Source organism: Clarias gariepinus, chromosome 6 (genome assembly GCF_024256425.1).
Source record: "Clarias gariepinus isolate MV-2021 ecotype Netherlands chromosome 6, CGAR_prim_01v2, whole genome shotgun sequence".
Taxonomy (NCBI): domain Eukaryota; kingdom Metazoa; phylum Chordata; class Actinopteri; order Siluriformes; family Clariidae; genus Clarias; species Clarias gariepinus.
Genome location: NC_071105.1, coordinates 801,441 through 827,500, shown reverse-complemented (window position 1 = coordinate 827,500; position 26,060 = coordinate 801,441). Strand labels below are relative to the sequence as shown.

The 26,060-nt window shown below is 42.6% G+C and overlaps 1 protein-coding gene across 5 annotated transcripts in view; it reads left to right on the top strand.

Annotated features, from left to right (window-relative positions):
- dip2bb (disco-interacting protein 2 homolog Bb) overlaps positions 1-24,994 on the top strand; it is a 50,146-nt gene extending 25,152 nt beyond the window's left edge. For all 5 annotated transcript variants that reach the window (XM_053497863.1, XM_053497861.1, XM_053497862.1 and 2 more), the window contains 14 exons: positions 1,917-1,997; positions 2,144-2,267; positions 2,658-2,779; positions 3,157-3,268; positions 5,708-5,817; positions 6,140-6,270; positions 9,091-9,259; positions 9,412-9,582; positions 10,459-10,520; positions 15,691-15,748; positions 15,836-15,910; positions 16,663-16,837; positions 18,218-18,341; positions 22,267-24,994. In XM_053497863.1, the coding sequence (XP_053353838.1) occupies positions 1,917-1,997; positions 2,144-2,267; positions 2,658-2,779; positions 3,157-3,268; positions 5,708-5,817; positions 6,140-6,270; positions 9,091-9,259; positions 9,412-9,582; positions 10,459-10,520; positions 15,691-15,748; positions 15,836-15,910; positions 16,663-16,837; positions 18,218-18,341; positions 22,267-22,519 (1,767 nt within the window). In that variant the 3' untranslated portion in view covers positions 22,520-24,994. The remainder of the gene's footprint in view (positions 1-1,916; positions 1,998-2,143; positions 2,268-2,657; positions 2,780-3,156; positions 3,269-5,707; positions 5,818-6,139; positions 6,271-9,090; positions 9,260-9,411; positions 9,583-10,458; positions 10,521-15,690; positions 15,749-15,835; positions 15,911-16,662; positions 16,838-18,217; positions 18,342-22,266) is intronic.
- The last annotated feature ends 1,066 nt before the right edge of the window (positions 24,995-26,060 follow it).

Below are 26,060 nucleotides of genomic sequence, written 5' to 3'. Positions count from 1 at the left end.
GAGATAGGGGGATTAGTGGGTGAGATAGGGGTATCAGTGGGTGAGATGGGGGTATCAGTGGGTGAGATGGGGGTATCAGTGGGTGAGATGGGGGTATCAGTGGGTGAGATGGGGGTATCTGTAGGTGAGATGGGGGTATCTGTAGGTGAGATGGGGGTATCAGTAGGTGAGATGGGGTATCAGTAGGTGAGATGGGGGTATTAGTAGGTGAGATAGGGGGATCAGTGGGTGAGATAGGGGTATCAGTGGGTGAGGTGGGGTATCAGTAGGTGAGATGGGGGTATCAGTAGGTGAGATGGGGGTATTAGTAGGTGAGAAGGGGGTATTAGTATGTGAGATGGGGTATCAGTAGGTGAGATGGGGGTATCAGTAGGTGAGATGGGGGTATCTGTAGGTGAGGTGGGGGTATCAGTAGGTGAGGTGGGGGTATCAGTAGGTGAGGTGGGGGGATTAGTACGTGAGATAGAGGTGTCAGTAGGTGAGATGGGGGTATCAGTAGGTGAGATAGGGGTATTAGTAGGTGAGATAGGGGTATTAGTAGGTGAGATGGGGGTATTAGTAGGTGAGATAGGGGTATTAGTAGGTGAGATGGGGGTATCTGTAGGTGAGGTGGGGGTATTAGTAGGTGAGATGGGGGTATTAGTAGGTGAGATAGGGGTATTAGTAGGTGAGATGGGGGTATTAGTAGGTGAGATAGGGGTATTAGTAGGTGAGATAGGGGTATTAGTAGGTGAGATGGGGGTATTAGTAGGTGAGATAGGGGTATTAGTATGTGAGATGGGGTATCAGTAGGTGAGATGGGGGTATCAGTAGGTGAGATGGGGGTATCTGTAGGTGAGGTGGGGGTATCAGTAGGTGAGGTGGGGGTATCAGTAGGTGAGGTGGGGTATCAGTAGGTGAGATGGGGGTATCAGTAGGTGAGATGGGGGTATCAGTAGGTGAGATAGGGGTATTAGTAGGTGAGATAGGGGTATTAGTAGGTGAGATGGGGGTATTAGTAGGTGAGATGGGGGTATTAGTAGGTGAGATGGGGGTATCTGTAGGTGAGGTGGGGGTATTAGTTGGTGAGATAGGGGTATTAGTAGGTGAGATGGGGGTATTAGTAGGTGAGATGGGAGGATTAGTAGGTGAGATAGGGGTATTAGTAGGTGAGATAGGGGTATTAGTAGGTGAGATGGGGGTATTAGTAGGTGAGATAGGGGTATTAGTAGGTGAGATGGGGGTATCTGTAGGTGAGGTGGGGGTATTAGTAGGTGAGATAGGGGTATTAGTAGGTGAGATGGGGGTATTAGTAGTTAACAGATTATGGGCCAAACTTCACTGAGTGATGATGGTAGAATAATTATAAAGGTCTTGACTAAAACAACACGCATGAGGAATCACAAAGGAGTTTTCATTTTCTGCAGTGGAAAAGTACTGAACTAGTTACTTTTATCAGAAAGTAACGCTGTAATGTAACTGATTACTTTTTAAAGACAGTAATTTTGTAACGTAATTAGTTACTTTAAGATGTAACGTCTCCCAGCACTGCACATCACACTCTTATGGAATGTCCATTATGTCTCATGATAGTCTCATGACAGTCCTGTGTCACTCCTGTTCCTCTTGTGAGAGTCTTATAGCACTCTGAAGTCACTCTTCACATTTTTATAAGACTTATTACAGACTAATGAAACTCTTATGATGACACATATACCTGTATGACACACTTCTAGCAGACTACTACACACACACTGTATATGAGAGGTATTACTGTACAGTGTGATGAATTGAAGTTACTGTTACATGCTGAAGTTGACTATTTCCCTGATTATTGATTATTTCTCCTGCACCTAAACACTGAACCACACAGGCTTTAATCGTCGTTGCCATAGAAACGATAAGGTATAAGAAAGTGTTTCCCCTCCTCGTTTTAGCACCAGTATCTGACCGAGGCTCTGCAGTGGAGAGCGCAGACAGACCCGGACCACGTGCTCTATGTGCTGCTGAATGCAAAGGCAAGACACACACACACACACACACACACACACACTATCAGCTTTTGAACTGTGTCTGCATTGCGGACCTGAAACCTGCATATGGACAGAAAGTGTTTGTATATAAATAGTGTGTCTAGTTAACATGTGCATGTTTGAGTGAGCAGGGCGTGGCAGTGTGCACAGCGACGTGTGTACAACTACACAAAAGAGCTGAGAAGATCGCCGCTGCTCTCATGGAACGAAGTGGAATTAGCATTGGGGAGAACGTTGTGCTGTTGTACCCACCAGGTGAAAACACACACTCACACACACACACACATGCGCACATATTAGTGATTACTGATGAGTGTGTCGTGAATATTAGTAAGGGAATAATGAATATTAATGATCTCCTGGCGCTGCATGATGTTATAGAGTGAACACAACGTAGAGGAAACACAGCATGATCAAATTTCACTTCATTAGAAAAAGAAACTCACAAAGAAGTGAAGATGAATCATTTATTATCAAATGTAAAGTTTTAAACATTTCACTAATTTATTACAATTTAAATAAACATAATCACCTTTTTACCATCAGATGAGCTCAGTCTACTAGGTTTACTAGTCTACTACCAAAGTTTTATATAAAATGTGTGCGTGTGTGTGTGTGTGTGTATGTGTGTGTGTGTGTGTGCAGGTATTGATCTGATTGCAGCGTTTTATGGCTGTCTGTATGCCGGGTGTATTCCCGTCACCGTGAGGCCGCCACACCCACAGAACCTCTCAGCCACGCTGCCTACAGTCCGCATGATCATTGATGTGAGTGTGTGTGTGTGTGTGTGTGTGTGTGTGTGTGTGATTGCCTGTACTCTGATCAGAAATTACATACATTATTTAGTCTCTCTTGTTTACCAAACAATTGTTTTGTTATTTCTAGATATGAATTAAGAAATGAATGATGATGTTTAAGTTAGCTAACTTAACCCTAACCTGTACATACGGAGGGAACGCTGTTGTAGGAAAATAATCACCGTGACAGTTACTTTCCCCGTCACTCAGTGTCTCTTCCCTCTAAAGCTCTGAATGTTAGACGCATTGCGTTAGACTGAATGGTGCAGTATGTTGTGAGGGGTGTGTAAGCGATGAACGAGTGTGTGTGTGTGTGTGTGTGTGTGTGTGTGTTCTGTCTCTTACAGGTGAGTAAAGCCGCCTGCATCCTCACCACTCAGATTCTCACCAAGATTCTCAGATCTAAAGAAGCTGCTGCTTCAGTTAACATAAAAACTTGGCCCATCATCATTGATACAGGTATGAGCACCACGCCCACCTCACTCACCACGCCCACCTCACTCACCACGGCCACCTCGCTCACCACGCCCACCTCGCTCACCACGCCCACCTCGCTCACCACGCCCAACACGCTCACCTCGCTCACCCCGCCCACCTCGCTCACCCCGCCCACCTCGCTCACCCCGCCCACCTCGCTCACCACGCCCACCTCGCTCACCACGCCCACCTCGCTCACCACGCCCACCTCGCTCACCACGCCCAACACGCTCACCTCGCTCACCCCGCCCACCTCGCTCACCACGCCCACCTCGCTCAACACGCTCACCTCGCTCAACACGCTCACCTCGCTCACCACCCCCACCTCGCTCACCTCGCTCACCACGCCCATCTCGCTCACCACGCCCACCTCGCTCACCACGCCCACCTCGCTCAACACGCTCACCTCGCTCACCACCCCCACCACGCCCATCTCGCTCACCACGCCCACCTCGCTCACCACGCTCACCTCACTCACCACCCCCACCACGCCCATCTCGCTCACCACGCCCACCTCGCTCAACACGCTCACCTCGCTCAACACGCTCACCTCGCTCACCACCCCCACCTCGCTCACCACCCCACCACGCTCACCTCACTCACCACCCCCACCACGCCCACCTCACTCACCACGCCCACCTCGCTCACCCCGCCCACCTCGCTCAACACGCTCACCTCGCTCACCACGCCCACCTCACTCACCACACCCACCTCACTCACCACACCCACCTCACTCACCACGAACACCCCGCACTATCAGAGTGTGAGCTGCTGTGGAGAAACACTGCAGACGTGACGAGTCGTTAAAGCTCGGTCTGTACTCTCCTGTAGGTCTGTACTCTCCTGTGGGTCTGTACTCTCCTGTAGGTGTGTCCTCTCCTGTGGGTCTGTACTCTCCTGTGGGTCTGTACTCTCCTGTGGGTCTGTACTCTCCTGTAGGTCTGTCCTCTCCTGTAGGTCTGTCCTCTCCTGTAGGTCTGTCCTCTCCTGTGGGTCTGTCCTCTCCTGTAGGTCTGTCCTCTCCTGTGGGTCTGTCCTCTCCTGTGGGTCTGTACTCTCCTGTGGGTCTGTACTCTCCTGTAGGTCTGTACTCTCCTGTAGGTGTGTACTCTCCTGTAGGTGTGTACTCTCCTGTAGGTCTGTACTCTCCTGTGGGTCTGTACTCTCCTGTGGGTCTGTACTCTCCTGTAGGTCTGTACTCTCCTGTAGGTCTGTACTCTCCTGTAGGTCTGTACTCTCCTGTGGGTGTGTCCTCTCCTGTAGGTGTGTCCTCTCCTGTGGGTCTGTACTCTCCTGTAGGGAGTGTCCTCTCCTGTGGGTCTGTACTCTCCTGTGGGTCTGTACTCTCCTGTAGGTCTGTACTCTCCTGTGGGTCTGTACTCTCCTGTGGGTCTGTACTCTCCTGTAGGTCTGTACTCTCCTGTAGGTCTGTACTCTCCTGTAGGGAGTGTCCTCTCCTGTGGGTCTGTACTCTCCTGTAGGTCTGTCCTCTCCTGTAGGTCTGTACTCTCCTGTAGGGAGTGTCCTCTCCTGTGGGTCTGTACTCTCCTGTAGGTCTGTCCTCTCCTGTAGGTCTGTACTCTCCTGTAGGGAGTGTCCTCTCCTGTGGGTCTGTACTCTCCTGTAGGTCTGTCCTCTCCTGTAGGTCTGTACTCTCCTGTAGGTCTGTCCTCTCCTGTGGGTCTGTACTCTCCTGTAGGTCTGTCCTCTCCTGTGGGTCTGTACTCTCCTGTGGGTCTGTACTCTCCTGTAGGTGTGTACTCTCCTGTAGGTCTGTACTCTCCTGTAGGTCTGTACTCTCCTGTGGGTCTGTACTCTCCTGTAGGTCTGTACTCTCCTGTGGGTCTGTACTCTCCTGTAGGTCTGTCCTCTCCTGTGGGTCTGTACTCTCCTGTAGGTCTGTACTCTCCTGTAGGTCTGTACTCTCCTGTGGGTCTGTACTCTCCTGTAGGTCTGTCCTCTCCTGTGGGTCTGTACTCTTCTGTAGGTGTGTACTCTCCTGTAGGTCTGTCCTCTCCTGTAGGTCTGTCCTCTCCTGTAGGGAGTGTCCTCTCCTGTGGGTGTGTCCTCTCCTGTGGGTCTGTACTCTCCTGTGGGTCTGTACTCTCCTGTGGGTCTGTACTCTCCTGTGGGTCTGTACTCTCCTGTGGGTCTGTACTCTCCTGTGGGTCTGTACTCTCCTGTAGGTCTGTCCTCTCCTGTGGGTCTGTACTCTTCTGTAGGTCTGTACTCTCCTGTAGGTCTGTACTCTCCTGTAGGTCTGTCCTCTCCTGTAGGGAGTGTCCTCTCCTGTGGGTGTGTCCTCTCCTGTGGGTCTGTACTCTCCTGTGGGTCTGTACTCTCCTGTGGGTCTGTACTCTCCTGTGGGTCTGTACTCTCCTGTAGAGAGTGTCCTCCTCACGCTCTGTCTCTGTCTCTCAGATGATCTTCCTCGTAAACGTCCTCAGAGTGTCTACAAACCTCCATCTGCTGACGTCATCGCTTACCTGGACTTCAGCGTGTCCACCACGGGCATGCTCACTGGAGTCAAGGTGAGAACACACACACACACACACACACACACACACACACACACACACACACACACACACACACACACACAGACACTCCCATACACACACACACACACACACACACAACTGATTAGACTCTCACACACACACACACACACACTGATCAGGTGTATGTGTGTGTGTATGTGTGTGTGTGTGTATGTATGTGTGTGTGTGTGTGTGTGTGTGTGTGTGTGTGAGAGAGAGAGTCTAATCAGTTGTGTGTGTGTGTGTGTGTGTGTGTGAGAGAGAGAGTCTAATCAGTTGTGTGTGTGTGTGTGTGTGTGTGTGTGTGTATCAGATCTCTCACTCGGCGGTCAGTGCTCTGTGTCGCTCCATAAAGCTGCAGTGTGAGCTCTACTCCTCTCGCCAGCTCGCCATCTGCCTCGACCCGTACTGTGGACTCGGCTTCGTGCTCTGGTGTCTCGCCAGGTAACAACGCACACGCACACGCGCACACACACACACACACACACACACATCAACATGCACTCCATGTTCTTCCATAGTAACTGCTTCTACAAACAACAAAGACTTATAAACACTGACTTGCTCATAAAAAGTGTATGTGTGTGTGAGTGTGTGTGTGTGTGTGTGTGTTTGTAAAGACCTACACACACAGATTATATAAACACACACCTTATGGACTCTGCATAAACATTATACACATTTAACACACATTATAAACTCAATACACAATTTTTTAAACCACCTTGCACACACACTTTACTTTCACATTACACACACACACACACACACCTTACACATACATTACAAAATGACAAACTTTACACACACATTTTACACATTATAAACTTTGCACATACTGTACACACTCATTATACACTTTATAAACACACTTTACACACGTAACAAACTCTCTGCAAATGTCACACACATTCACTCTTCTTAATTCAATTCAATTTTATTTGTATAGCGCCTTTAGCAATTTTCATTGCCGCAAAGCAGCTTTACATAGTCAAAAGAATTATTTAAGTTTGTATTAAATGTGAATTTGTATGAATCAAAATGGTCAGTTTGTCCCTGGTGAGCAAGCCGAGGGCGACAGTGGCAAGGAAAAACTCCCTGAGATGGTAATAGGAAGAAACCTTGAGAGGAACCAGACTCAACAGGGAACCCATCCTCATTTGGGTGAAACAGAAAGCAGTAAATGATCTGCATTTATACAGTGTGTAGGGTGGGAGGCAGTTCAGCTATAATAGCTGATGTTAATTGATGTTAATATGGAGTCCAGGTAGTTATTGAAGACCCAGGTAGACTTGTAAGAAGTTCCAGTCATGAACTATCGAACTGTCAAGTCCCCAGAGAAACAGTTGCCAACACCAGTCAAGGCCAGAACCATTTTCTAGGTAGAGAGAATCATTCCCAGACACCAGACGCATCCCAGAGAGACACACGGGGCATCCATGTGACGAGATCTTCAGCCAGAAGCGGGGCACCAGGATGGGTCAGACAGGTCCGGAGGGCAGAGGGAGTCTGGATCACTGGCAGCTCAGGAACGACATGTGTAGCTCGACAGAGAGAGAGAGAAAGAGTGAAAGGGGGGACAGGAGGAGAGAGGAAAAAGAAAGAGGGGGGGAAAGAGAAGAAGAGGAGAGATGACAGTTAGGTATGGTCACAGTCACACAATGTATAATGTGAATGTATATTAACTGTAGAGTGCAAGCAGAGACTCCGGCAGGACTAACTATGACATCATAACTAAAAGGGAGGAGCCAGAAGGAAACACAAACATGAGGGCTTCCTGACATGTAAAGCAAACAATCACCTCACTGTCAGCAAACCTGAGTGATCAATTAGAGTGAGGAAGACAGCATCCAAACATACCAGTTCACCATAATACTCTACGTCCATGAGTCCCCCAGATCTGCTCCTTTACCTATGGCAAATCTATTTATAAAAATGCTAGATTAAATAAATAGGTTTTTAGCCTGGACTTAAACACTGAGACTGTGTCTGAGTCCCGAACACTATTTGGAAGACTATTCCATAACTTTGGGGCTTTGTAGGAAAAAGCTCTGCCCCCAGCTGTAGTTTTAATAATACGCGGTACTGACAAGCAGCCTGCATCCTTTGATTGAAGTAGGCGTGGCGGATCGTAAGACACTAGCAGTTCGCTCAGGTACTGCGGCGCGAGACCATTTAATGCTTTATATGTCAAGAGTAGTATTTTAAAATCGATGCGAAATTTCACAGGGAGCCAATGGAGTGAAGATAAGATAGGGGTGATGTGCTCATATCTTCTGGTTCTAGTGAGGACTCTCGCTGCTGCATTCTGGACTAGCTGAAGCTTATTTATGCATCTAGCTGAACAACCAGACAGTAAGGCATTACAATAGTCCAACCTAGAGGTGATAAAAGCATGAACTAGTTTTTCTGCGTCGTTTGGTGACAATATATTTCTTATCTTGGCAATATTTCTGAGGTGAAAGAATGCTATCCTGGTTATATTATCTACATGAGCTTCAAATGAAAGGCTCCTGTCCTTTTCCTTCGTCCTTTAGTCTCTTTGGTGTTTTTACTTTCTTTTCACTTGTAAATAAAAACACGCTGACATAAATCCATTATTAATGATTGTGCCATATTCATATCAACTATTGAGGAAAATTAGAAATAAATGATTCACTTTTTTCACCTTATTTTTATTTCTACTGCTCGTCTTCTCTATACATTTTGTCTTTTTATTCTTTTCTTCTCTGCAGTTTTCTTTTCTTTCGAATCATATTTTAAAAACCTTTTCCCCTTAAGTGTCGTCCACTACCTTCATTCTCAACTTTCTTTCTGCATCTTTTTCATCTCTTGTTATTAATTTTTATTTCCCATTTTATCCACTTTTAAAGCCTTTTTAATAAGTAAAATGTTAATAAAATGTCTCCCCCTGCAGGTCAGTACGGCGAAGCGACTCATAAACACAGCTCCATGATCATGAAATCCTGACTTTAGTAATCCGTTGAGATGTTTAGAGTGCTCTGGACATATTTTGATATGCTTTAAAGTTTGATATTAGAATATATTTATGGAGTTGAGGAGAGATTGGTGGAGCTCCTAACAGGGGGAGTCAAAAGAAGAAGAAATAAAGATAAAAAAAAGACATTTTTAATAAAAGTGTGTTTGATTATTTAGATATTTGATGGTATGAAGTGTGTAACAGTGCAGTGATTGTTTCATTAATATAGGAGATATGAAAGAGTTTTATTGTGTGTGTGTGTGTGTGTGTGTGTGTGTGTGCAGTGTGTACTCTGGTCATCAGTCCATCCTGATTCCTCCTCTGGAGCTGGAGAGCTCGTTATCTCTGTGGTTGAGCACGCTGAGTCAGTACCGCATCAGAGACACCTTCTGCTCCTACTCCGTCATGGAGCTGTGTACGAAAGGACTCGGGGGACAAACTGACATGCTGAAGGTGTGTGTGTATACACACACACACACACACACACACACACACACACCTCCTGAAAACTGAAACAGAAAATCAATCCTGTATGAATATCAATGGAAGCCGAAATGCAGTGACCTTGTGTGTGTGTGTGTGTGTGTGTGTGTGTGTGTGTAAAGGCTCGGGGAGTGAACCTGGCATGTGTGAGGAGTTGTGTTGTGGTAGCTGAAGAACGTCCACGTCTGGCCCTCACCCTGTCCTTCTCCAAACTGTTTAAAGACCTGGGGCTCTCCACCCGCGCCGTCAGCACCGCCTTCGGCTCCAGAGTCAACCTCGCCATCTGTCTACAGGTACGGCGTCTGGGTGGCGTCTGGGTGGCGTCTGGGTGGTGTGTATGTGTCTCCAGTGTGTCACCTGTGTGTTGTGTGTGTCGTCTATGTGTCTCAACTGTCTTAAGTGTGTCTCCTCCGAGTCTCTTGTGTGTCTCAACTGTCTTAAGTGTGTCTCCTCCGAGTCTCTTGTGTGTCTCAACTGTCTTAAGTGTGTCTCCTCCGAGTCTCTTGTGTGTCTCAACCGTCTTAAGTGTGTCTCCTCTGAGTCTCTTGTGTGTCTCAACTGTCTTAAGTGTGTCTCCTCCGAGTCTCTTGTGTGTCTCAACTGTCTTAAGTGTGTCTCCTCCGAGTCTCTTGTGTGTCTCAACCGTCTTAAGTGTGTCTCCTCTGAGTCTCTTGTGTGTCTCAACCGTCTTAAGTGTGTCTCCTCTGAGTCTCTTGTGTGTCTCAACCATTTTAAGTGTGTCTCCTCCGAGTCTCTTGTGTGTCTCAACTGTCTTAAGTGTGTCTCCTCCGAGTCTCTTGTGTGTCTCAACCGTCTTAAGTGTGTCTCCTCTGAGTCTCTTGTGTGTCTCAACTGTCTTAAGTGTGTCTCCTCCGAGTCTCTTGTGTGTCTCAACCGTTTTAAGTGTGTCTCCTCTGAGGCTTTTGTGTGCCTCCTGCATGTTGTCTGTGTGCCTCAAGTCTGTCTCCTGTGTGTCTCCCGCATGTTGTCTGTATGTCTTCTGTATGTTGTCTGTATGTCTTCTGTATGTCTCTTGCGTGTCATCTGTGTCTCTCAAGTCTGTCATCTGTGTGTCTCCTGTGTGTCATCTTTCCTGTCAATTTGGCTTAACACATCTTAAATCTGGTTATTTATTATAATTTATATTAAAACGTGTGTGTGTGTGTCAGGGTACAACTGGACCAGACCCCTCTACTGTGTACGTTGACATGAAGTCCCTTCGACATGACAGGTACAACACACACACACACACACACACACACACACACATATTTAGGCCCCCATTCCACTGACCTGAATTCGCTCCCGTCTTCTCCTGCCGTCTCTAACAGTTCGGTTAATTATTCAAGCGTCGACATAATAACGTTTTAGGAATTTAACGATGTTCTACTGAGCCCTAAGTAACTAATAACTGAAATTATACCAACATAAAGCAAAAGTAAAACGATGCTACTGATCATTACAAACTATCACGTGGTGTTACCAGTATGATAATGACCTCATGTCGTCTCTTAGCTATGTCTTTGTGTTTGTTGTTGTTGTTCTTTTTGGAATCTGAGTATATTATGAGTGAAATAAAGCTGCTCACATCACACACACTTTTACTTTGCAAACATATATTTGTGTTTTTTTGTTTTTAACATTTATTTTAAAAACGAGCATTTATTTGGCAATAAAATGAAAACGTCTACTATTTAATGTTTAGAAGCGCCGCGCCAGTGTCACCTACTTTTACAGTATATATCTTTTTTTTTTTTTCAACTGAGAAAACCTACCTCAGAGTCTTTAAGGGGACAAAGGAAGAAAGAAAAAACGCAAAGGAAAAAATATAACCCGATATAACCCAAATCTTTTGACTTTTTTCTGCCGTTTTTTCTCTTCCTTTGTCCATCTAGGGGCTTCGTACTATAACAAAAACGAAAGCTCTACAGTCGTGGCCAAAAGTTTTGAGAATTACATGAATTTTGGAAATTGAAAAAGTTGCTGCTTAAGTTTTAATAATAGCAATTTGCATCTACTCCAGAATGTTATGAAGAGTGATCAAATGAATTCCATAGTCCCTCTTTGCCATGAAAAAATAAACTTCCACTACATTTCATTGCTGTCATTAAAGGATCTGCTGAGATCATTTCAGTAATCGTCTTGTTAACTCAGGTGAGAATGTTGACGAGCACAAGGCTGGAGATCATTATGTCAGGCTGATTGGGTTAGAATGGCAGACTTTACATGTTAAAAGGAGGGTGATGCTGGAAATCATTGTTCTTCCATTGTTAGCCATGAAGACCTGCAAAGAAACGCCTGCAGCCATCATTGCGTTGCATAAAAATGGCTTCACAGGCAAGGATATTGTGGCTACTAAGATTGCACCTAAATCAACAATTTATAGGATCATCAAGAACTTCAAGAAAAGAGATTCAATTCTTGTTAAGAAGGCTTGTCCGGAGAAGAAAAGGTGAGCGCTACCATCAGTCCTGTGTCATGCCAACAGTAAAGCATCCTGAGACCATTCATGTGTGGGGTTGCTTCTCATCCAACAGTTTGGTGAAGAACAATGTATTTTCCAGCGTGATGGAGCACCGTGCCATAAGGCAAAAGTGATAACTAAGTGGCTCGGGGACCAAAACGTTGAAATTTTGGGTCCATGGCCTGGAAACTCCCCAGATCTTAATCCCATTGAGAACTTGTGGACAAACAAAAAACCCACTAATTCTGATAAACTCCAAGAAGTGATTATAAAGAATGGGTGGCTATCAGTCAGGATTTGGCCCAGAAGTTGATTGAGAGCCCAGTCGAATTACAGAGGTCCTGAAAAAGGAGGGCCAACACTGCAAATACTGACTCTTTACATAAATGTCATGTAATTGTCGATAAAAGCCTTTGAAACGTATGAAGTGCTTGTAATTATATTTCAGTACATCACAGAAACAACTGAAACAAAGATCTAAAAGCAGTTTAGCAGCAAACTTTGTGAAAACTAATATTTGTGTCATTCTCAAAACCTTTGGCCACGACTGTACTTAATTTTATAACGTTTTGAGAAAATTCATTAGTTGGTTTATTCTATTTGAAGCTTCTTGGATGTTTTTTAGTGTGACAGTGCTTTAGATGGAGCAGGACTCGCTTCCGTGAAATTATCGCTAAAACAATGTAATGACCCCTCCTGAGGATATAAAGCTTTATTATTTATGATAAGTGTGTGTTGTCGAAGTATTTGTGGACATATATGTACGACACAGCTCGCGTGTTCAGAACCGGCAGATCCGCAGGCTGCTACCATGCAGAGTTCTGAACAGGCAGAGGCGCGGACATCTAGACACGCGGTTGCCAGGCAACGCCACCATCAGGCAATCAGCCTGAATGAGCCGCACCTGGCAGCGTGTTTATTTAAAGGGTCGTGATACCGCGACACTCCGTGTGATCATTCGGTCGCACCAGTAAAAGGTGTCAGGGCCAAAGACAAAGCGCCCTGGAGAAGACACAGGCAAAGCCCAAGCCTCTGTCTGTCTAAGACGAGAGAGAGAGAGAGAGAGAGAGAGACGCATCAGTTCAGCGCGCGCTCTCGGGTTCAAGTGCACAAAGCACAAACTCTACTCTCTCTGTCCCTACTATAAATCCTCAGTAAGGCCATAAGGGATCTTTAGTTTTTTGTTTTAGTTTCCAGAATCCCGTCCCTTCTCGCGTAGACGGCGGAGCTCTGTTTATTTTGTGTTTTCAGTTTTCTTTTGGTTTCCTTTTAAGTTTATTAATTAATAATCTCACGCTATCTCCAAACGGAAATGTCTTCCCCTGTCTGTCATGAGCTCTCACAACAACTCCTATTTCACTGACCCCCTCTAAAGCCCTGCGTCGGGCCTCTTATAATCAGTAACACATCTCTTGGTGCGGATCTCCACACCGCACCCCCTAACAATATAATTAGGAGAAAAATGTAAATTAAGGACGTCTTGAAACATAATGCAGTAACTCTTTATTTGTTTGAAGACGGTAAAGATGTTAATGTTTCTGACATTCCTTTATTCGTCCTTTCTGTTTGTGTTCAGGTTTCACTGTTTTCCACATACATACAACGTTTGGACGACAATGTTCCGGAAGCGATATTAAATAAGGAGAATACACTATTTTGTTTCAGTAAATATCATTTTTATTTATGGCCAGGTGTGTTACGAAGTAAGGACCTGTTGTTCAGTTGTTCGCTGCACGGCGTATCTGCACGGAGAGTTTGTGTGTGTCCGCGCGCGCGTCTCATACTGTAAGTGTGTATGCACAGAGAGTTTGTGTGTGTGTTTGGTATCTTCACCTTCAAAAGTGCGTCCCGTCAAACCAACCAACCCTGGCCTCCAAACTCAGGAGCTACGTGTCATAGCCGATAACTGCTGGTTACAGCGGGGCGTCGACTGTTGATCAGCGTGAAGTAGCCTGTAAAAGCCAACATAAGATCATTTAATACCTTTAGCACAACACTGACACGTACAGATTGTTTAATGTTGTTGCATAAAAAAAAAAAAAACGTTTTCTTTTTTATGAGCCGGGTGTTCACATTTTTTTTTGTGCTTTGATGCGACTTGTTCTCTTTTCCGGGACGCTGTACAGACAGTAAAGAGTAAGGATACAAGATCAAACAAAATCTAACTGTCAAAGTCTGTGGAAAAATCAGTAACTGAATAACTAGTATATATTATTAAAAGGCTTTCTTACCCTGTTTTTTTTGTCCGCACAAACGGCAACATTCTTTGTAAAATAAAACGTCTTTGCCTCCATATCTGTTGCTACTAATAGGAACTGCAAAGGCCTACAGTTGTTTAATTCCATTTCCTTTATAGCTTAGGACCCTCCCTTCTCCGAAAATAGTGTGAATGTCTGCACCAATCACTAACCATTCTAATGTTAAGAATTTACATATATATATATATATATATATATATATACAGTGTGTGTGTGTGTGTGTGTGTGTGTAAAGTACCATTTAAAGCTATTTATTCATTTATCTTTTATTTGCTTACTTACTAGCGAATGCTTTAGTGAAGGGCTCTAAAACGTTTCATTTAATATATTGAATAAAATATATAAACTGTATAAAGTTTTCATTCGATTCTCTCATTAATATTCTCCTAAACGGCTTGTCATGATATATAAACTGCATATACGGAATGAAACCTGAGATAGTTACATATACACACTGATAGATGCATAGCTAGTATACGCGATCCCTTGCGCCATCTGCTGAGAGAAATGAGAATCGCAGGTTGGAAAAGGCAGGAAACGTCATGACCAGCGCGCAGCTGTCAGCGATTTCACGTAAATAAGAGCAGAATAGCTTTATACTGGCTTTTACTGGTGCGATTTAAAAAATGTAAGCATACAGGGTGATTAAGCTCACAGAACTAGGAAAAGTCATGAAAGGAGGGTCCTGGGGTGTGAAGTATTTATTATTTTTTTTCACCATTGTGATCAAATGACCGCTGATCGGCACTTCTAGTGTTAAACACATGTCATAAATGTGTCATTAAACACACATTTTTCTGGGTTGCTACAATATAGTTTCATTTATAAAAACATTTGCAAAGAGAAAGAAAATTAATATTTGTGTAATCCCATTGTAATTAACACACATTTACAGCTGTGGGAAGCCATCAATCACACATATAACCACGCCCTTATTTTCACAATCTTACTCTAAGCCTTTCTGAAAAGTCAGCAGCTGTGCAACACACATCTTAGGAATAAAAATGATTTGGCAAATTTGTCATCAGACTTTATTATGAAGTTAACAGGAATGATTAAACCACGTGCATTTTAGATTAAAACATCTTTACTGTGCATCAGACTTTAACATGTAATATGTCCTTAAATCATTTTTAATTGTAACTGTTTTCTTTAAAATATCACTTTGGTAATTTCGTCATTAACGAAGTGATATTATTTCCCTCTAGATTTAATATGAGAATGTTTATCTGCTGATGCTGCTGAACAGGTCAGGAGGTGGAAAACTGATAAATGGGCATAAAATCACTAATGACTCGATAACAGCGCTTATGAGTTGATACCAAGGCATTATCGAGGCCTGTTATCACTTAGGGTGTACACACTTTTGTTTCCAGCTATTGTGACAATAATGGCTGTATGTTGAGGTTGATTTTTAGAGGACAGTAAATCTACTTACACAAGCTGCACATTGAGGATTTACAAATATATTTAAATTTAATTTCTATAGTGTTGTCCTTTAAGAAGAAATACTAAAATGTTTTCTGAAACTAGAGGGGTGTACTTACTTTTGGGAGTGGGTGTGTACAGTATATATTATTAGGCTGGGGTGCCCAAACTTTTGCAGTAGCTTCCAAATAAATGTACTGATTGTTGATGCTTTGTGTGTGTGTGTGTGTGTGTGTGTGTGTGTGTGTCAGGGTGAGGCTTGTTGAGAGAGGAGCACCTCAGTCTCTTCCTCTAATGGAGTCTGGAACAGTAAGTTAAGCTCCTCCCACTTTTAAAGTCACATTTGATGACATCATCATTATCACCAACAACCCTCTCGGCGTCTCCTGTGATTAGATCCTGCCTGGTGTGAGGGTCGTGATCGTCAACCCTGAGACGAGGGGACCACTGGGAGACTCTCACCTGGGAGAGGTGTGTGTGTGTGTGTGTGTGTGTGTGAGAGAGGCTCCTGAGGAACGGCTTCACACATTAACCCTTATATACAACTGTACATGTATGTATGAACACGTGTGTATATAATATTGTTATAATTGTAATAATCATCCCCGCTCCTTTTTTTTTTTTCATTTTTAATTAATTAATTATTTAATTAATTAATTTATTTATTTATTTTTCTTTCTTGGGGGAGAGGGGGAAGAGAGGAAAAGTGGTAGAATTGTTACTACACTGTTATGATTTACATATGGTTCTTAAAAAATTCTACCAATTATTTTTACTTAAATTTATGTTTATTTATTGAGTAACCACCCCATCAAACATATAGGTTTCATTGTTGCTATAGCAACCAACACCTTTTTTATTTTCTCCTATAATTTATGTTTCTTCCATTAATTCCAAAAGAAGTTTAAAAAAAAGAATTTTTTTTTTAAATCTTAATTTTTTTTTTTTTCAGTTTTGTGTGTGTGTGTGTGTATGTGTGATGTGAACAAAGAAACAAACATGTCAGTAGCTCATGTGAATTAGCTAGCTAGCGCAGACGTTGTGTGTGGAAAGACTTCCTGTTGGCCGTCCAGTCTGTACCTGAGTGATATCACCATTCTGAGCTCATGTGTTCCGCCCTCAAATCAGTTCCACATAATGAAGAGTTTTAAGTGTTTTTTTAACATGACCTTTGACCCCATGCTCTGTGTGTGTGTGTGTACGTGTGCGTGTGCGTGTGTCAGGTCTGGGTGAACAGTCCTCACACAGCATTGGGTTACTACACCATCTACGGTGAGGAGAGTCTGCAGGCCGACCACTTCAACACCAAACTCAGCTTCGGAGATCCTCACACGGTGTGGGCGCGCACCGGCTACCTCGGCTTCATCAAGAGGACCGAACTCACCGACTCCAGCGGGGGTGAGACTGAGTTGTAATACCTGATTAACCTCCTCATTTACACACAATACCTGCTCCGATACTGTGTAATAACGTCACGCTGAATGTGTATGGATCAAAATTATATGATTGTCCCTGATGAGCAAGCCTAGGACGATGGCAACAGTGGCAAGAAAAAACTCCCTGAGATGGTAATAGGAAGAAACCTTGAGAGGAACCAGACTCAACAGGGAACCCATCCTCATCTGGGTGATAACAGAAAGCACTAAATCATCTGCACTCATACTGTGTGTTAGGAGGCTGGAAGTTCAGTATAACAGTTGATTTTGATGTAATATGGAGTCCAGGTATTATTGAAGACTCAGGTTGACTTGTAGGACATTTCAGTTCTTTAATCGAGCAACTGCAGCCAAGTCAAGTCCTCAGAGAAACAGCTTTCAACATCAGTTGATGCCAGAACCGTCTTCATGGTAGAATAAAACTGAACCCTGTGGAACACCAAACTCCACTAGAGAACATGCAGAAAAATCACCATTTAAGTCTACATACTGATAACGATGGGTCAGATAGGATCTGAGCCAGGAGAGGGCTGTACCCTTAATTCCTACTACATTTTCTAATCTGTGAAGAAGAATAGCGTGATCAACGGTGTCAAAAGCTGCACTGAGGTCAAGTAGTACAAGCATAGTTACACAACCCTGATCAGAGGCCAATAGAATGTCATTTACTACTTTAACGAGCGCTGTCTCTGTACTGTGATGAGGCCTAAATCCTGACTGATACAGTTCATGTATGCCATTTCTATGTATATATGAGCATAGCTGCTCCGCTACTATCTTTTCCAGGATCTTAGAGATAAAGGGGAGGTTTGATATTGGTCTGTAACTGGACAGCTGACAGGGGTCGAGGTCAGGTTTCTTAATTATTGGTTTGATAACTGCTAATTTAAAAGATTTTGGAACATATCCAATGCTGAGTGAAGAATTAATTATTCTCAACAGGGGTTCTGTTATTGCTGGTACTATCTGTTTAAGAAAATGTGTCGGTACAGGATCTAATATACAGGTTGATGAGTTTGAAGAAGAGATGAGTGAAATTAGTTCATTCTCTTCAAGGGGAGTAAAGTATTCTAGGTTCTGATCTGACATGGCTAGATTAACATCTGCATCAATTACATTGTTCGGTTTCAAAACCTCAATTTTATGCCTAATATTTACAATTTTATTATTAAAAAAGTTCATGAAGTCCTCACTATTGCATGATGTTGTTGTGGAGATTTCTGCAGTGGTCTTATTTCTGGTTAACTTGGCTACGGTACTGATGATGATGATGATGATGATGATGGTGTGTGTGTGATGATGATGTGACTATTGTGTGTGTGTGTGTGTGTGTGTGAGACAGAGAGACACGATGCTCTGTTTATCGTGGGTTCTCTGGATGAGACTCTGGAGCTGAGAGGGCTACGATATCACCCCATCGACATCGAGACCAGCGTACAGCGAGCTCACCGCAGCATCGGAGAGAGGTACGAGTCCTGGGGCCGCACACCGGGGGTGGGGCCTGCTCCATATAGACACGCCCTTTTACAGACCAGTGGAGTCAGTGTTAAAGTCTATTGAGTTCAGGAGACTTTCCAAGTAGGTAGTCAGAGTCGAGTGAGTTTTTCTTCCGGGTTATTATTGTTATGTATTTCAGCCAAACGCGGCATGTGAACCACCGCTAGCTCTCTGATTGTTGCTTAACAGTTTCCTATGGGGAGCTCCTCCCTCCTGTGGTAACCATAGCAACAGCGCAGCTAAATAAACGAGGAACTGTTTCACTAATCAGAGGAATCACAACAATCTGCTTATTACAAAAAAAATTGTCAATTAATAATGTTTCGTGAGACAGACAGAGAGAGAGAGAATTTACAAAAGACTTATTTACATTTATTTAGTGTTCATTTTTACTGAAATGTAAGGAACGTCACTTGAAATAATAAATAGGTAAATAAATGTATTAAATAAATGTAAAAAATCTTTTAAAACAAGGTGTGTGTGAAACAGAAGTCATTTTCAGTCAAAGTGCACAGTGCTCCATTAAAACACCAAACTCTCTCAAAGGTGGTAAGATTTACTGTTTTCTTGTAATTGTTGCTGCTACCTCACTATAATTTCCTTTTTGTTCAATTTTGTTTCTTCGGCTTACGTATATTCTCATTTTTGTCCAGAATGTGGTTCAGTAGCTGACTTTCTTCTTTTGTTTTCTGCGTATATTTTACGCCTAGGATAAAGGAGTGTAAAGCATTCGTTAAAACCAATAAATAGAGCTTTTAAAACAATAGTCTGGAGCTCTCTGCAAAAGCATGAAAGATGGTCTGTTTCTGTGCACATAAAGGACATCCTTGACTTATGTTATGGTGGAGACGAGAGGTAAAAGCACTGACCGCTAAAATACCATGTAAAATTCTCCACTGTACGTCTCCAGATCTTTTAGCTAATGGCGGTTTGTACAGTGATCTCCACCGTGGCCGTTCTTCCTCTTTTAATATGGGGACAGAACGTCAAGATGTATCAACTCTTTCATGTAAAAACTTTTAATTAAGAACTTTAGCACAAGCTTTTAAGAGATTTTTCCCAGAGACATTGTAGAAGTCCATGTTTTGGAGGTTTGCGCTGTTTAAAAACTGATCGGTGTGTCACAGAGAGAGTGTGAGGTCAGGGAAAAGGTCTCCTCCATCTGGTTCTTCCTGTCCTTCCTTTTTGTGAGAGCTGTGCTAGAATCCTCCTTGATTTTTGAAAGTTTGCACCCGTTAGATCCACTAGCTGTCCTAGGTTGGTCATACCAGAGTGGATCAGGGTATCAGAGAGCGAGTTGTTTGCGATGTCCAGAGGTGCTCCATGGATTAGAGGTTCCTTTAGAAGTCAGTAAAAAGATGATGTGTTTGGTTGGAGCCTTAGTACTTTAAAAAAGTTCCAAATTTTTTAAATGGTTGCTATAAAAAAAACGCAGTTTCGATAGATTCAGTCTCTTTGGGTCTGTCAGGAAAAGGGTTTTGTCCATTTTTAGGTTCTCCAGTGTCCTTAAAATCGCTCCGTTTACTGCATTCCAGCTAAAACAAGATGAGCTTTCCAGGAATTTTTATAAAAACTCCAAACGAAAGCTGGCAATTCTACCCTGAAGATGGATTCAAACTTATCCCCCTTCATCTTTGGGTCAGTATAACTCCTTGGCAGCCAGTGAAGTTTGTCCCAAAAAAAAGTCTACAAGAATTGACTGAATTTTTGCCACAGATGTCACTTTGTGCCACAATGAAGAGGCCACCAGGTTGTTTAGGATGAGTATTCGACCCCTCGCAGTTCTTTTGTGTAAAAGAGTAGAATAGACTCCTAGGTATTGATTTCCCCTCTTGTACATAAAAGTCACTCTTTTCCCGGTTTATTTTTCCCAAAGAATTTTTTTCTAAATCCTTTAGCAGCTTGATTGTTACATCTATGTCGTTTTGCTTGTTTAGCAATACGATGATGTCATCAGCATAAGAAGACAGATAGAGTTTCTCTTCTTTGATTCCGTTAAGTTCGGTTCGTAACTTGTGTGGCAAGGATTCTATTGCTATGGCAGTGAGCATCCTTGTCTGACCCCCCTGTTTATTTTAAAAGGAGAAATTAAGTCACTATCAACTTTCAGCACACTCACACTGTCATTGTATAAAACGTTTATTTTTTTAATAAAATCAGGACTAAAACCAAACGCTCCAAGAGTTTTCCATAAATATCTGTGTTCTACCCAAACAGGAGCTTCTTCTTGATCTAGGGAAATCAGACCTACTGTACATTCAGTCCATGTAGTTTACTGAGATGATAAATGTCTCGGATTAGGGAGATGTTACAGAATATGGATCTGCCAGGAATGCAGTATGTTTGGTTGGTGCGTATGATTTCCTCCAAAACGTTTCTTAACCTTACCGCAAGGACTTTTGATAGTAGTTTGATGTCACCACATAGCAACGACAGTTCTTCTCCAATTCTTAATGTCAGTCAGATCTCCTTTTTTAGGTAACAGAGTGAGGGCTGCCCTTCTGTAACTTAGTGGAAGTTTTCCTTCAGTTAGACTGTCGTTTAGGACTTCTAAGATGTCCTCCTCCAAAAGTCTTCCAGAAGGACTTGTAAAACTCAACTGGAAGTCCATCCTGGGACTTTACCATCACTCATGTTCTGCAGAGCTTTGTGGAGTTTGTCTAAAGTTAGCGGCCCTTCAAGTTCAGCGTTTTGAGAAATCTGGGGCAGGTTTCTCAAGGTTTCTCATAGTTTTCTTTATACTCTGGGGAGTGTAGTTTTTCATAAAAATGTGCAGCTCTCATACGAATATTAATGTCATCTGATAAAATATCTATATTTTCAAAGCGCAAATTCCATATTAAACAGCCCTTTTTCTTTTCTAAATTGAAGAAGTATTTGGAAGGTGCGTCCATTTGGTTGGTGTCTTGAAAGCGAACTCTTACAGGAGCACCTTGACCTTGGATTCCAGGAGATCAGAGAGCCTCTGACTTTTTAGTTCGAGAGTCTGTATAGGTGTTGCGTCACTGGATGGTCATTGGAGATCTGTGATATTTTTTTTGGAACTAACATATTGACTGATTTAAAATCTTTGTGACATTGAGAGTGACAGAAAGAGAGAGAGACAGAAAGAGAGAGAGAGACCGAGGGACAGAGACCGAGGGACAGAGGCAGAGGGAGGCAGAAAGAGAGAAAGACAGAGGCTGAGGGACAGAAAGAGAGAGACAGAAAGAGAGAGACAGAGGGACAGAGGCCGAGGGACAGAAAGAGAGAGACAGAAAGAGAGAGAGACCGAGGGACAGAGACCGAGGGACAGAGACCGAGGGACAGAGACCGAGGGACAGAGACCGAGAGAGACAGAGGGACAGGGACAGAGACCGAGGGACAGGGACAGAGGCAGAGAGAGACAGAAAGAGAGAGAGACAGGGAGGAGGAGAGTGAGAGTGAGAGAAAGACGTCTCCAACCATAACACGAGCAAATGCTGAAATAATGCTAGCTGTCAGTCACCTCATTAGCCACGCCCTGGTATGTAAATGAGTAATGTGAGAATGTTGCGTTAGAGGTGTTGAGTGTTTTCTGTTACTACATGTCCCACTGTGTTTATTCCTCTCATATCAAAGCTGTGCGTCTCTGGTTATTAAAGACCATCACAGCTTTAGCTACGACAGCTGTACACACTCTCCAGTCTCGAACACAGCTTGTCATGTGACTGGTGTGTAAACTCTTCTGTCCTGAAGATTACAGCTTTACACCTCTGACACCGGAGATGGAGTTATAGAGAATTAATCAACTCCATCTGACCAGTCAGGGTGCAGGACTCAGCCAGCGGAGGGTGTGTGTGTGTGTGTGTGTGTGTGTGTGAGGGTGTATGGTGTTGTACTAACGGTGTTGTACTTGGTGGTGTTTCCCCTCAGCGCCGTGTTCACCTGGACCAACCTGCTGGTGGTGGTGTCTGAGCTGTGTGGCTCGGAGCAGGACGCGCTGGACCTGGTGCCTCTGATCACCAACGTGGTTCTGGAGGAGCATCACCTGATCGTGGGCGTGGTGGTGATCGTGGACCCCGGCGTCATCCCCATCAACTCCCGCGGAGAGAAGCAGAGGATGCACCTGAGAGACTCTTTCCTGGCTGATCAGCTGGACCCCATATACGTGGCCTACAACATGTGAGGAGAACATCTCCAGATCTTCACCTGCTTCACTCTGAGTTCTCCTCACGCGGCTGTGAAACGATCCGCTCGCTGTCGTTTATTACAGAAAGCACACCGCCGTTCTCTTCCTGCTGAAGCCGCGTACTCGCCGATCCTCTCACTGAGCTCTCGAGTTCAGCGCTAACGTTTAAAACCGTTCCCACGTGTAGAGACGGGGCTTAACCTCCCACTCCAACACGTTTCTTTTAACTTACGGTACAAACACTGAATTAAATTAAACTTTTTTTTACGACTTTATTATTTAAAACTCTTCTATAAACTATTTAGAACTGCACTTTCATCTCTGTGTGTGTGTGTGTGTGTGTGTGAGAGAAAGACATTATTTATTTATTTATTTAACTTTTTATTTTTTATATTAATAATTATTTTAAAAATCGGCGCAAAAAGAGTGACATGACAAATATTAAATGTACTTTTGATTAGTAATAAGTTATCATAATAAAATAAAATAATGAGAGACAGAAAAATCACTGTATTAAAATTAGATTTTTACAAATTCGTTAATTGGAATTAAATAAAAATTAGAACAGAAAGTGTACTTTTAGAATGTTATTTTAGTTTTAAATATTTATTTTGTAACTTAATTTAAAGGATAAAAATAAATAAATTCTTTTTTAATGAGTTTATTCTATTTATTTTAGAATCCATAATTCTTTATCGTTACAAATAAAAAGAAATTTTTAATTAATTTTTTTTAATTTCACTTATTTAATGAATAGATTTTTTTGGGGTATAGCGGGTTTTTTTTTCTTTTTGTTTTTTGTATTTTGCTTCATCATCATTAACATCACATAGCAACATAACAGAAATGTAAAGCAAGCTATGTAAATAAATTAATAAATATATCAATAAACCTGCACTAAGAATTAACCAACGAAGCGCACACACACACACACACACACACACAGCTCTGATATCAAGGTGCTTCTCTACAATAGAAATCAGGACGCGTTTGTATCGTTTCTAACCTGCAGGAACGAATCTGTACGTTTTTATTACTGTAAACTAACAAACTGTACAAAGGCAGAGATTTTACACAAAACACACGTGTGTACATAGGAGAAAACATGCAGTATGTGTGTGTGTGTGTGTGTTTCCTGTGCTGTTCTCTTACTTCCTTTTCTTCTCCATATGAATATGGATCTGATTATAAACCGATCTCACGTGCACGTCGTCGGGAATGTAGTTACTCGCTTTCTGTTCCTCTTCCTTCACTCCCTCGTCGGCCCTCGGCTTCGCTCTTTCGCTCTTTCGCTCTTTGCCACCAGAAACTTTATTTCATGTGCATGAGAAACTGGAGCGCCCGGGGAGACGAGAGGAAACAGTTTTACACACAGCACCATGTTCACATGGCTTTCTCTAGTGTGTGTGTGTGTGTGTGTGTGTGTGTGTGAAATAAACTTTCCCAAAACTTTTAAAAGGTTTTAAAATCTTTAATTTTCTCTTTGATTTGAAGGAACTACAGTTTACACCTCAACATTTTTAAAACCTCAACACCAGTGTTTGACTGGTTTTGGTTTTAAAACCCGTAGTGAGGAGCTGGTCTTGAGTGTCTGGTGAGGAGTTCATGCCAGATTCATGTGGTTCACACCGCAGTGCTGATACATTCTGCAGTTATTCACTGCAACTAAAACCAGACTGATGACTTTTTCAGCACAGCTCTTCTCTGATCTGAGACCCGTGTTGGAAACTATAACTCCATAAAGAATCCCTCCTGCTTTCTTGCGTCATCAAGCCACACTTGAAATCGCCCGCGTCGATCTCTTGTAACATCATATACGAGGTACATAGAGTAGAAGACTGCTACACTGACAAGTAAGCAGCAATGTCCAACATGGGGGCACGGATGTTCAGGTTTATTTGAAAGCCACCCCTTTGGATAGGGCTGATTTCACCGCAAGGGACATCATGGCTAATGCATGAACATGAAACCTAAAGTACTGCAGTGTCAGGCTACAAACTGCCAGCTTTATAACAACAGATAATGCTGTGAAAAGGAGAGCAGTAGATGGCTTTCGCTAGTTAGATTGTACTATACACACTTTTTATTTTCATGTTTCAGATTTCCAGAAAAGAAATGGTGGGAAAACAAGCAGCCAATATCGTCTAGACTGTTTAAATATCCTCTTCAGTCATGTTCCGGACTTTGTAGTTCAGCTCAGAACCAAAAGAGCAGCTACACCGTTACTGATGGAGATCAGCTGTATGATACCGAGCTTAACTGGGCTAAACACAGGCCGCATTTAGGTCCCTCCTTACTGAATTGAATTGCAGCTTTAGTGCTATTCAAATTCTATTTGTCAAATTTAGTCATACGCAGTACGATATGCAGTGAAATGCTTAGACAACTGCCCGTGACCTTAAAAATTTCTAAACAATTATGAAGAAATAAGAAATAAATAGTTGAAACTATAAGAAAATAGAACAAAATATAATAATATATATATATATATATCAAAGAGAAATACAAAAGACAAAATAGCAGTTTCAGTGGAAATAAAAATGAAAATAAATGAAAAAGTGAATTTGTGCATGAATGCGCAAATGTGTTAAGATTATTGAAAACTAACTTAAAGAACAGAAACAAAGAAAAAGTGGTCGCATCGGTCGTGACGGCAGGCGCCCTCACCGGCGCTACCTGTGACATTTTATTCGATATGGCATGGGGATCGGACAGGGGTGCAGCGAGTACGTCTTATAACCAATCAAAAGTCTCACAAGTGTGTTTGACTCTAATTAAGGTGAGTCGTGGCAGTTTTTATACCATGGATTCATTAAATTATGTAAAAACAATAATGAGCAGATCAGACTAAATGGTAAAGAATTTTTTTTCTTTATGTTTGTATGTGTGATTTATCTGAGGAACAGGGTTGCCAGGTTTACTCAGAAAAAGTCAAATCAATGTAATACCAAATTCAATTCAATTTTATTTGTATAGCGCTTTTAACAATTGTCATCGTCGCAAAGCAGCTTTATCAAAAGAAAATATGAAAGTTTGTATGAAATGTGAATGTGTTTAAATCAGAATGATCCGATTGTTCAAAAAATTATTATTTTTTTTTTTGTTTCCTTTAGATTATTAATAAACAATCAAAGTGTATGAGAGTGTGGATGCAGTGGGGATGATGTGGGGAAGCAATTATTATTATTATCAAATTTTAAAATTCACAATCTGGCAACTCTAAGAGGATTTTCTTTATTTCCCTGTTATATTTATACTCTTATGTTGCATTATGGAAGACTACTACAGCAACACACACGCCCAGCACCAAATCAGACACTTTCTGTACAAGTGTGTACAAATCAGTTTCGCTGAACAGGACACACTTCATTTTTCAAAAGCTTCAGCTCGTTATGTGATCATAGCTCACACTAACATGCATTATTTGAGATTTAGCTCACGACCTGATAACATTCTATTTTTGTGTTTCTGTTCATAATAATAATTATACCTGGGCCTGATGGTTTTGTGCCTCTCTTTTGCTGTGTATGAATATGAA